At 38.2% G+C, this 13270-nt stretch overlaps 1 protein-coding gene across 5 annotated transcripts in view; it reads right to left on the reverse strand.

Moving 5' to 3' along the window:
* LOC129770781 (protein boule) overlaps positions 1–13270 on the reverse strand; it is a 111595-nt gene that overhangs the window by 16915 nt on the left and 81410 nt on the right. For all 5 annotated transcript variants that reach the window (XM_055773846.1, XM_055773850.1, XM_055773849.1 and 2 more), the window contains one exon: positions 9463–10201. In XM_055773846.1, coding sequence (XP_055629821.1) covers positions 9463–9560 — 98 coding nt within the window. In that variant the 5' untranslated portion in view covers positions 9561–10201. The remainder of the gene's footprint in view (positions 1–9462; positions 10202–13270) is intronic.

Here is a 13270-nt window from a genome sequence, read left to right on the forward strand (position 1 = left end):
TGGAAGAATGTGTAATCCAATCCAATTTTGGAGCAATCTTTATATAAGGTTTGGAGCATTCCAAAGGTATAAAGATCAACAAATCAACAATACATAAGGAAAAGTTGAAATTTCTATTTCTGAAATTGCGCGATCCTCGACGAATGAACGATTTCGCCTAGCGAAGCAGTCAATCTGTCACATTTTACCCAAGAAAAGCGTGTTTTCGTTGAATTTTTAAAGCAAGTTGATGAAGATGTTCCTGTGGGGGGAATTGGTCATAGAGCTTTGAAATTTTTCTTTGATCTAATCGATTCCAGATGCTGCGGAAATAGAAAAATTATAGGAGGTTGTGTCCAAGATACGACCGCATTGTTGACGTAGAACTACTCTGTTATTTTATATAAATCGCTTGTTTATAACTTCGGATATTATTTTAGAATGCTGTGAATTTTCAGAAATAACTGTTCAGTAGAATGTTTGACGACCCTTATATTTTTTTTATTGTAGAATCAGTTGACGATAATTTATTGATGATTCATTCTTTCCCTCGCAGAATAACACACTAGCTGACTGGCACGTGAACCCAAATAACTTATAACATCCCAGCACGGCATTCAAATATTCCCCGAATAATTTTTTGGCGCTCAACCTTAACGCCTGCTTCGCCATAGCGTCAGTTCAATGCATTGATGCAATGTCAAAGGCATTAACGAAGCCTTTATGATGCCGGAAAACGATCAATGTTAACTGCTTGGAAAAAGACTGAATATTTGCCTCAGCAGAGATTCATTACTAGTATCCCAGTGCAAATATTTCCCTCCCGCTATCTCCCATCCTTGTTTTATATTTATCATTACGGCTGCATAATTTACATCACCAAACAATCGTCAATCATAGCATCAAATTGGTCGCGTCCTAAACGAAGACATGTGATGGCGCAAAACAAGGAAGAACAAGCGATGTTCATTGCTTTGAATACAGAAAGACTGAAAGTTTGCCTCAGCGAGATTCACTGTTTATACTCTAGGCAAATATTCCCCTCCGTTCTTCTTCTTTTCCTTTGTTCATGAAGACTTTGAATCTCACCATTTCCCCTTCGTTGCTCGTCGATAAGTTGCTCGTTATAAACGGTACGGGTAGGACAGCTCACAAATCAGCAGAACAAATGTATGGGAAAATGGAACGCTTATAGTTTTCATGAATTTTGACCATTTACACACCAGGGGATTGTAATGTATAGCATATCAAACAAATCTTAGGGAATTTCCGATTCGTTTGGTACGTGAAACGCCAAAATCCGTTGGCGGCAAAAATAGTTATTACCGTTAACTTTATTTCATAAAAACGTGACCTGTTTTCAGATTTGGCACCCTTAATGAAAGACGTAGTTCTACGTCAAAAAAGGATAGACAGACAACGTTTGAGGAAGGAGGAGCTTTAAAGAGCAACGTAGGCTACCAGGAACGGATTTTTTTTTTGTATAACATTGATCTACGGGCAGAGACGAATACAACAAAATAAAGACGGCTCAAATCGGACCATTCCTTCCTCGTGTTTTGCGCTTGCCAACACATTTGACTTTCCTTTTTTTATTTTTATAGATAGAAGAAATAGGAGTGCGTTATTTCACCAGAAAATCCAATTTCACTTTCGAACAAAGATTAATTTCGTTAATGTAAACATCGAATAGCCTAACAATGCTTATCATGACGTAATTGCAGAACATATGGGAATTCAGTTTTTCGATTTTTCCAACCTTCGTTTATAATTTTCCGCTAAATTGATCTACAGAAAGAGACGGATACAACAAAATAAAGACGGCTCAAATCGGACCATTCCTTCCTCGGGTTTTGCGCTTACCAACACATTTGGCATTCCGTTTTTATTCATATAAATTTGGTAGTTTGAAGCTTCATTTAATGATTGAAAATTATTGATTGAAAGAAAACAAGTGTAGTTCAGTGTACAATGTGATTTTTTAGAGCGTATTGGTTTAGAAAAATTAGGCAATTTGCTTGGGGGTCCAAATTGCCAAAACTTACGCTACTACTTTTTTGATTATAAAAAAAATGACTTACAATATTTCAAAACAATGTTTTTAAGCTTGTTTAAAATTTTCTTCATAAAGAATTGAAGCAATTTGAGATTTTTTGACGTAGAACTACGTCTTCCAGGAAGGGTGCCAAATCAGAAAACAGGTCACGTTTTTATGAAATAAAGTTTACGTTGAAAACTATTTTCAATGTGAACGAATTTTCATGATTTGCATACCAATCGAATCGGAAATTCTCTAAGATTTGTTTGATATGCTATTCATTGCAATTCGCTAATCTCTAAACGGTTTAAATTCATGAAAACTAGAAAGACTTCCTTTTTTCCCATACATACTTCAACGTTAATTTGCCTGGGGGGAATCCGCTTTGCAAATACATGCAAGTCGGGGGTATTTTTTGGTGTTGAGTACTTTTGTACTCGCTTGTCGTTGTGCAGAACGGAATACGTTTCCCTAAAACGTACTTTTAAACTAAGAAGCCTGGGAAAATCGTCATTTTAGATACTAGAGGTGAATGAACTTTCGCGATTCGAGAACTACGTTAACATGAGATGTGCAATAATTTCACAGAGAAATGTAAAATACCATGATCGTTTGATAATTCTTCCGTTCACATATTTTGTTATTAAACAAGTGGATTGCATAATATAATTGCGTAGTTCTACGTCGAAAATATGCGGTCGTGTCCTAGATACAACCCCTTGCAATTTTTTTTTGATGAAAAAGATAGATAAAAAAATATTTTGCATGAACTTTGTAGGGCGAATTTTTATGAATTTTTGAAACTTAGAATTTGTGCATATGTGATGAAACTGAAAGGGACGTCGAAGCAATTTTTGTGGAAGGCCTAATAAACGTAGGATTTATGGAAATTTTGTTCTATTTAATTATATGTATACAAATTAATGATATTCTATTCCATTTCCGGAACTTTTCAAAAATAATTTTTGTTACAGAGATATTTCCGTTTGAACTAACAATTACTCCTACCTCTTAGATAATGAATATTTCATGAAGTAATGATCGCACAGTAAATACAATTCTGATTTTATTTTCTATCACTCTCGTATTTTTCACAATTTTATGGAAATCTACGTTTCGAATGTTAAATTTCGAGCGTTGAAGGATATCACCAAGGATGTCGGCCAAATCGTCAATTTTTGACCATCCTGTAATCGCGCACGGTTTCACAAACTGTGCGTGTCTCTGTAATATTGTTATTGTGTTATTTTAGGCGTTATTGGTATTTATTTAAAGAACAAAATATCATTGAAAGGAAAAAAACTCCAGAAAATATGTGTTCTTCAACTTCATTCAGTTTTAATGCTATTTGAAGAATGAATGAGTCATTTATTTCAGCCTCCTCAAAATAAAATGATTGATTCTCGGTCTGTGAGACCATGTGCGCGAGTATAGAAGGGTTAAACGGTTTTGTTTAGCTTGACCTGTTAGTTTGTAACGAGTTTAACGAGTTTGTCCGTAGCGTTTTCCTACATCAATAGAAACTTCAACCACCTTCCTGTTTTATTTTATTCACAAATATCAACAATCTTAACATGTTTGCAGGTTTGTTGACCGATTGTAACACACATTTGTCTCTGTTGTCATTATAAAACTACGTATTCCATCATCTTGAAAAAGATAGCGGCCGCTACAAAATGACGGATTAAATATTTTCTCGAAACCTCATCAACATGAGTATCAAATGAGAGAGCTTGACTAGTAGAACATGGTCTTGAAAAACCCAATTTGGCCGCCGCTAAAAGATGGCTGATTTCATATTATCTCAAAGAAATGTTGATTGGAGTATGTGCAACAAATGAATGGACTTGACTTGGAGAGCCGCCTCAAATTGATCGACTATGTATGTTTAGCAATCCCCTCTTTATCGATATAAAATGGAATGATTTGACTTCAAACAAATGATTACTAAGCCAACGGTAGTCCACGTCTATCTTGTTGTTTTAACACAGATATAATCCACATCTAGTTTTTTAACGTAGGATTACGTCTTTCGGGAACATATTGAGGGTACGAATTGAAAAAATAAATATTGGTCATGTAACGAAAATTGTTCATTTTTGAGCAATTATTGCCCGCTAATTTCTTGGTGGATCTACGAGATCAATTAATATCTCTTTTTCGGCTTTGTCGGTACCAAAATCATTAACAATCTATTGCAATATACATAACTAGCTGATCCGGCAAACTTCGTCCCGCCCAAAAATTTTTTTTGTTATCGATAGCAATAAAAAAAAAATCAATAAAGCAAAAGTTACCTCTGATGGGACAGATTACAAAAACTGTCTAACAGAATATAACAAAGAAATCCGTAAATGTAAGAGAAGGGATTGGAAGTTCACCTGTGAACAGGTAGAAAGCTTACCTGTTGTAGCAAGGCTTCATAAAGCCCTTTCTAAGGATCAACGGACTTGGTAGTCTGAAAAGAGGAAATGGTCAATATACAACCGATTCCCATGAAACATTTAGTATCATGATGGAAACACACTTCCCAGGCTCAATCCAATTGGTTTCCGGACACGCACAGGTCTTCAATACAGCTCAATCTTGTATAATCAGAGACGAGAATAGAGCTAATGAATTGGCTAGGGCGGTCTTTACGAAGTCAAGAGTTGAGTGGGCAGTGGATTCCTTGAAGCCCTTTAAATCTCCAGGACCAGACGGGATTTATCCGGTGCTGTTAGAAAAAAGCAAGGAATTCACTGTCCCACTTCTAACGGAGATGTTTAGAGCTAGTATGGTACTGAGCTACATTCCTAGTAAATGGCGAGAAGTCCGGGTTCTATTTATTCTCAAGGCTGGCAAACGTGACAGGACGACTCTCAAAGCGTATAGACCAATTAGTCTAACATCTGTCATCTTAAAAATGATGGAAAAGGTCATTGATCTCCATATCAAATCATCATATTTTAACAGGAGACCATTGAGCAAATTTCTATTTGCCTACCAAGCAAATAAATCAACTGAAACAGCGCTTCACACGGTAATTTAAAATATAGAGAAGTCTTTTGATGCTAAAGAAATTTCACAGTTTTTCTTAAGGGAGCATTTGACAATGCATCCTACAACTCTATAAATAAAGCTATGAAAAAATGTAGTTTTGACATGTGCATCTCCAACCGACTAAGGTAAATGATTTTGGTTTGTCCAGTCGAAAATACGATCATAGTTTGTCCACTGTTCTAATTCAGCACACCTTTGTCGAATCAGGTATTCGAATGTTTCAAACATATAAATAAAATAGTCTTTTCCATGACTTACAGTAGTTTTATAGTATATTTTTACGGATTAACATGCTTTAAAGGATAATAAAATACACTTTCTATTGATGTCAATGCGCCCCTCATTTGAGCAAACTTTTAATCAATCACCAGAAGATTATCTGGCACGTATTCCAACCTTTTTTTTAGAACACTCACAAATATTGTATACATCATGCTTGTACACCATTTGTATCAGATTTTCATAGCTGAAACATTAAATTAACACATTTCGATGACCTCAATTCTGATCATGAGTTGTCCAATTAATTAAAATTTTGTCCACATGATTTCTATGGCAACCGCTTGGCGCGCTGTAGTTTGGTTTATTGTGTCCTTCGCATATAGTAGAAATAAAGTTTCTCTATGGTGAATGTGCTGAGGTGAACACTTTTAAAATGCCCAATAAAAGGTAATATTTTGAAGGAAGCCTGAATTATGAATGGATCAATATGATGACAGTAAACTCAAACAATAAAAAATACAACATCTTGCAAATTCGAATTTTTTCATTCAAAAGTAGTGATTTCTAAAACCGGACAGACCATGATCATTTTTGGGACAAACTATGATCAGAGGTGGTCAAACCATGATCATAATTTCTATTTGAGGAAAATCGATAAAAAAACATAACAATTTGAATAATTTCAACGCCTTATGGTAGTATTAGCAACTAGAGACTTGGGTCTTTTCAGCAAACCTAAACTCGTATCGATTATATGTGATTTTCATGAAGAAAAATCGATTTGCATTTACTAGTGGCGTAAAAACACCCTAAATTGGACAAACCAAGATCATTTACCCTAATAACAGCTAAATTAGGAGGATCTACTCTAACAATGAAACCAACTAGAGGTTGACCTCAAGGAGGAGTTCTGTCTCCTTTGTTGTGGTCCCTAGTTGTCGACGATCTTCTTAATAACCTAGCCAATTTAGAATACGCAGTCATTGGTTTTGCTGATGACATAATCATCTTAGTGAGGGGTAAATCTAGGTATACTATTTCCAGTAGAATGCAAACAGCCCTAATTTACACACTCAAATGGTGTAACTTGAAGGACTTAGTGCTTATCCAGTCATGATTCCATTTACCTGAAAAAGGAAGTATAAGAAAGTATGAGATGGGAGATGTACAATTGGAGCTTTCAAAACGAACCAAATATTTAGGTGTCATGCTTGATCAAAAACTAAATTGGAACGATCAACTGGATCATGCAATATCTAAAGCCCAGACTACGCTCTGGAGTTGTAGTAGTATATTCGGGAAAAGTGGGGACTGAAACCGAGAATAATTCACTGGATTTACTCGGCAATTGTGAGACCCAGACTACCATTTGCTTCGCTAGTATGGTGGCCTAAAACTACACAAATATCAGCTAAGAAAAAGCTCGATAAACTACAACGTCTGGCATGCTTATCAATAACTGGAGCAATGCCCATCGCACCTTCCAAAGCCCTAGATGCTCTTTAATACCTTTACCCTTGCATCAATATGTGCAACTTGAAAGTGAAAAAGGTGGAAAAAGATCTCACAGAGCATTTACAAATCCTGAAAGATTTTCAACTGAACACTATAGTAAGCATTAATGAAGACTGGATGGAAACGAAGACTAACTTCAGTGTTCCCTTCAAAGTGATTGAATTCAATCGCAACGAATGGGAAGAACGAATGGGAAAATCGGTAAATCTACGGGATTACTGGACCAGGAATCAACATGTCAACTCCAATGGGACAGTGGCCTACAGTTTTTCAAGCAGAATTACAAGCTATTCTAACATGTACAAATATTTGTTTGGCTAGAAAATACAGGGATGCCGAAATCTGTATCTTCTCAGATAGCCAAGCTGCTCTTAATGCAGTAAAAGCATACACATGTAAGTCAAAGCTAGTTTGGGAATGAATTTTATCCTTAAAACAACTAGCTGCTACTAACGAAGTTAACCTCTACTGGGTGCCTAGTCATTGCGGTATAGAAGGTAATGAAAAGCCGATCTCCTAGCAAGATTGAGATCTTCAACTAAATTCGTCGGGCCTGAGCCATTTTGTGGATTATCTACATCATGCATGAAATCTGAGCTCAAAATTAGCAAAATTAGCTTTTTGCTCTAACTTTTCTGTTTTTGACGTAGAACTACGTCTTTCATTAAGGGTGCCAAATCAGAAAACAGGTCACGTTTTTATGAAATAAAGTTAACGTCAATAACTATTTTTGTCGCGAACGGATTTTGGCGATTTACATACTAAACGAATCGGAAATTCCGTAAGATTTGTTTAATATGCTATACATTAGATTCCCCTGATTTGTAGATGGTTGAAATTCATGAAAACTTTAAGCATTTCCATTTTCCCAGACATTTGTTCTGTCCATTTTGTGTGCTTTCCCAAACAGAGCTGTCAATAACGAGCAACTTATCGACGACCAACGGAGGGGAAATCGTAGGATTTAAAGTCTCCGTGAACAAAGGAAAAGGTAGAAAAATGAAGGGAAATACTTGCCTATAGTATAAACAGTGGATCTCGCTGAGGCAAACTTTCATTCGGCATCGGACTGTTGAGCAATCCTGTTCACTTTGCTTTCGCTGCGCTTCGATCTAAGATTGGACCCCACCAGTGGTAATCCAACTTGGATATCGTCGGTCGGTTTTTCTGTTCGTTTTTCGCGTTATTCACATCGTGTTTTTCTTTCCGCGTCATGAATTGGACGCTTCGCGTAGTGTGTGATGAGCAAGAAGAAAAGGAAGGCTGGCTCGAGTCCTGCAAAAACGAACGCATTGCCAGGGGCAATAAAATTCCGAGGCAAGCGTCATCTAATGCTGCACGCGATTTTGGTGCAGTGAAAAGCGCTCGCACTGAACCGAGCCTTCGCAAGTGACACCACATCGAATAACATCGAAGTAGGCGATTTCGGCGCGTCGGTCGAAAATGTAAACGCCGTTACCCAGGCAGCAACCAAAATCAACCCCCCGCTGGTGGTGAAGGCGGTCGCTCTTGACAAAGCCATCAGCGAATTCGCATCGATGGATGATACAGCAGAGAACAAGCTGTGTGACATAATTCAGTCTTTTTCCAAGCTGTTAACATTGTTTGTTTTCCGTCATCAAAAGGGCTTCGTTGGTGCCTCTGAGAATGCATCAATGCATTAAACTGACGTTATGGCGAAGCAGGCGGTAAAGTTGAGCGCCAAAAAATTATTTGGGGAATACCAAGCATCTTGAATGTCTTACTGGAATGTTATAAGTTGTTTGGGTTCGCGTGCCAATCGCAAAACTGCCTTCAACTAGGATTGCATTTGCACCAATATTGATCATAATGAAGCATGGCTACTGTTTTCGAGGTTGTTATTAACAAAAAAAGTTTATTTCGCTTGTTTAGTCACCAAGAAAGTAAATGTCGTTCTGGAATTTTGTATGTGATTAGGTTTTGCTTTCCAGTAGCAAAACCTCCTCTACTAAGGGTGAAAGCTGCGCTTCCCTCGCGCATGAAAAAGTAATGCCAGCAATATTAACATAAGCGTTTCTTTTGAGGATAGCGCAAAATGATGAGAAGTGTTTATATTATGCCTAACGAGATTTGGTCTGCTGAACCAAAACAGGTAAGGAACTTCATAAAGGAAGTCATACCTTCGTGGGGGGATATGCAAAGTCCTGGTGCGACTATCACTTATTCCCTGAGTGATAGAACGAACTGACACTGCATACATAGCAAACTGGAGTGCATTACAATAGATCAAACTAATGGTCGCAGTGGTACAATGCTCCTACAGAAGAAGAAGAGCTCTAGCAAACCATACTAAATATCATTTAAAACTTGAATTCAAACCGAATAACTAACAAGTTGTTCTAAGTGGTCGTAGTATGTTAGATGGCATGTACAGAATAACAATTCGCAAGGAGGATAAATTACAACGCTAGTTTCTTTGTAACAAGGGGTAATAAGGGATCCCCTTGTACTCCGATGTGTAATGAGTGCTGACGATTAATCGGATTAAACATTTTGCACTGCAACTATAAAGCGAGATCACATAACCCAACACTCTCCTGGACAGCTGCGCATGAGTGCGAAACCAACCCCTGTTGCGGTATCTGGTCCTAATCGTAATATTAAACAGAAGCATTTAAGTACAAACGCTGAACTCTGGAACCTACCTGATGCCACCGACGAAGACTCGATTTGGAATGAGCGTTCCGTATTTGGGCGCCGCCAGTGCGCCCTCGAGCTGCCCAGCAGCGTTTGGTATCGACATCGTGCCGTGGTGTGCGACGGCGAGCGATTCCGAGGGGTGTATGTGGGTAGCCAGCTTGCCCGCGATAAGTTACCTACAGAGGACGACGATTGAACACCAAAATCCACAACACCGACGAGAACCGGTGCTCCGGTGCTCTTTTGTGCTTTTTTTAAAACAGGTAAACTGCTGCTGCTTATGAACAACGAGGGGTGGTCAGGGGCGTTTTCCTTCGCCAAGTCACAACAGTTTGGATCCTTGCGACGCACCACCAATGTGTGTGTATATATAAGCGGGATACCTTTTTACTTGCGTAGCAAAATAACACTAAATTATCACTCCCACCTCCAGTAATGTGTGGCACTGCTTTCGTTTGTTTGTTTTCAACTATCACTTGTAAACGATCTTGTTTGCTTGAGAAACACGATATAACAACACACAAACAGTAAAAACACAGTCTTCTTATTCTTCCTTGTCGCCCGAGTGTAGCAGTTTCGGTTACGTAGCCGTTACCGCAGTTGATGTGGTTCCACTGTCACGCTCGGATGCTGTGCCTTGAAGATTCAGTAACCTTTTTCTTGAATTTTCCTCCTGCTTTTTCCGGGGACTCTCCCTCTCTCTTTCTCTCGAAAATACTTCTATCGATTATTTGGGAACACCATCTGCGAAATCAAAACGAGAAACAAGAGAAAGCAAATAACGGAAATGAGATAAAATGTCAATTTTCTTCATGCGTGGAAAATATCATCGATTGCTCCGTTTTTTGTTTGTTTGGTATTTGTGTATAAATTGCGCCCCATTTTTGCACCACTCATCGCACCGTGGGGTGGAAGGCACAAAGTAATAAATTCCAAAGTACGAGGTATTTCAGTGGCCTTTTATTGGCCACCGCTGCCAACCGCCGAGTTTGGTTGTCACGTCTACCAAAAACCGCTATACCCCAGGATAACAATAACAACAACTAGGAGAGAATAGGCGAGGGATATTCAGCGTAAAATGTCACGAGCGCGCGCGTTGCTGCTTCATCCTAGCTGAAGAGGAAGCTCTTTTTTCACACCGACCGCGACCAACATGAGCGCCCTAACCTCAACATCGAACGCAATAAACTAGAGCATTTTATGGGCTATGCTTGTGAGTAGCACGCTCGAGAAGCGAACCGAATGGCCGATTTCGATGAAAAGTGGCGGGAAGACCAATATCGGAGATATTGGACCGGAAACGTGATTTGCGTCGCGTTACTGTTCGCTAGATTTAACAAAAACCAGATACTGGGATTCGTGTATCAATAGCAAAACGGGGTGAAACAATTCATTTTACTGAAAAAAACTGAGAAAAATGGCATCGTGATATCTACGCGATGCAGGGACGCAAATTGATGGAGAAGCAAGGTTCTTGTTGATTAACGAACGTCTCCATGTCTATGATCAACGTGATTGAATCGCCTTAACACTTTCGTCGCCCAGCGCAATTCGGTCGAGTTTCATGCGAGACCCAAATTTAACTCTCGGTGCGTTAGAGAAATAAGCGGCCAATGATAATAATGAATTCGGGTTCGATTCAGGACTACTTTTCTGTTGAATCCGAATGAAATCAACCGACTGTTGATTAGATAACTTATAAAAAACAATTTTTCAGCCAATTGTACAGTGGTGCCAATAATAATAAAAATGAAATTCAACCGAACATGCTGGCTCTATAAACTATATTCGATGACAATGATTAACTACAATTTTATTGGAGAATATAGAATGTTCTGTTCATCCGATTGCGAAGATTCTGTGAATACATCATACCAAGAACATATGTCACTTTTGTGGAAAAATAATCGTCATAAACTATATCACATTTGGCAACCCGGCTTTTCACGTGATTCGTTTTCATTGTTCTTTGCGCTTGGTAGATAAAAAGATAAAAGAAGAAGCAAGTTACAAGTTTTTTTTTCTGAGAATGAGAATAACAATTGCACAACTCGGATAGGTGCCTATTTATTCCAAAAAAATTTTTTCTCTTAGACGCACGTGTTTCTTTTTTCATCCTCAAAATGTTCACCGGACGGCGTAATAGTAAATCTAAGAGCGAGGGAAGTAGTGACGACGAAATAGTGCGAAGCGTTAGAAGAAAAGTTTCATGTATTATCTCATCGAATTCCGATTCGGATATTGAGGAACTATACGCAAGTGAAGCCTTGAACGATATGTTAGAAGAACTCACTATAAACGACAAAAAAATAGTTTTGACATAGGACTACGTCTTTCATTTCTATACCGGGGTGTAAAATCAAAGTTTCGAAAACGAAAGCGTTACGCCGGAGACCGAGATTTTGAGCGTTAATAGCTCCTAAACAACTGAACGAAATGGTATGATAAACACTTCATTCGAAAGATAAAATGTCTACGCGTTCTATACTTGTTACTTTTTGATCCAAAAACAGGAAGTGGGTTATATCTATGGTATAACCGCAAGGGTGACGTAGGACTATCGTTGATTCAGAGATCATTTGTTGAATCTGAGTTCATTCTGAATGAATGAATATTTGAGGGACTTCGAAAACGAGAGCGTTACGTTGGAGGCACAAGGTTTTATGCATCCAATATTGGATACGGAAATATCCTACTGATGGGGAAGAATAATCTTCAGAAGCTATCCTGTTAATTGCGATTGATTGAAAAATCACAAAACCAAATGTATTTGGTCACAGTGTTACATGGATAGAAAACATTCAAATAAACTCCTTCACATGAATGTATTTTTAAATTCCCAGAGGAACTGGCAGATTATTTTCAGTAACGATTAGATATTTCCACATTTTTCTCGATACTGGAAGCCCACCAGTGGTTTATGCTAACTCGATAACCATCTGTTAATAGCACTTGATTGAAACATATTTGGTCACAGTGTTACATGGATAGAAAACATTAAAATAAACTCTTTCACATGAATGTATTTTTAAATCCCCAGAGAAACTGGCAGATTATTTTCCGGATCTTTCTAGATGCTGAATGGCATCCAAACGGAAAGAATTCCGTGCGTGTATGGGTGTGTGTAGCGGCTGCTTCGATGGTCACTTTCTCTTCTCCTGAAGGATCGGCTTCTCTGTGCTCCCTCACAGGATCAAACAAACTGCTTGCGTTTCAGGGCAGATCTCGATCTTTCGCCGTCCAGCACCCTCAGCAACGATGTTGTTTTGTCGATGTCCTCACGAAAAATGAATGCATCTCACTACCAGAATATCGCTTAAGTATGCTTCTTGTGCGTGATTGAATCGAGAGAAGGCGTGGTTTACGATGGCAATTTGGAAGGCAAACTAGAGGGGAATGAACTCTCTGAGCTCGGAACTTTCGGCGACTGAACAATAATCGATTGCGGGCGCATACAATATACGGAAATATCCTACTGATGGGGAAGAATAATCTTCAGAAGCTATTCTGTTAATTGCGATTGATTGAAAAATCACAAAACCAAATGTATTTGGTCACAGTGTTACATGGATAGAAAACATTAAAATAAACTCTTTCACATGAATGTTATTTTAAATTCCCAGAGGAACTGGCAGATTATTTTCAGTAACGATTAGATATTTCCACATTTTCCTCGATACTGGAAGCCCACCAGTGGTTAATGCTAACTCGATAACCATCTGTTAATAGAACTTGATTGAAACATATTTGGTAACAGTGTTACATGGATAGAATACATCCAAATAAACTCTTTCACATGAATGTATTTTTAAA

The sequence above is a fragment of the Toxorhynchites rutilus genome, chromosome 2, assembly GCF_029784135.1.
Source record: "Toxorhynchites rutilus septentrionalis strain SRP chromosome 2, ASM2978413v1, whole genome shotgun sequence".
NCBI classification, from domain to species: Eukaryota; Metazoa; Arthropoda; class Insecta; order Diptera; family Culicidae; genus Toxorhynchites; species Toxorhynchites rutilus.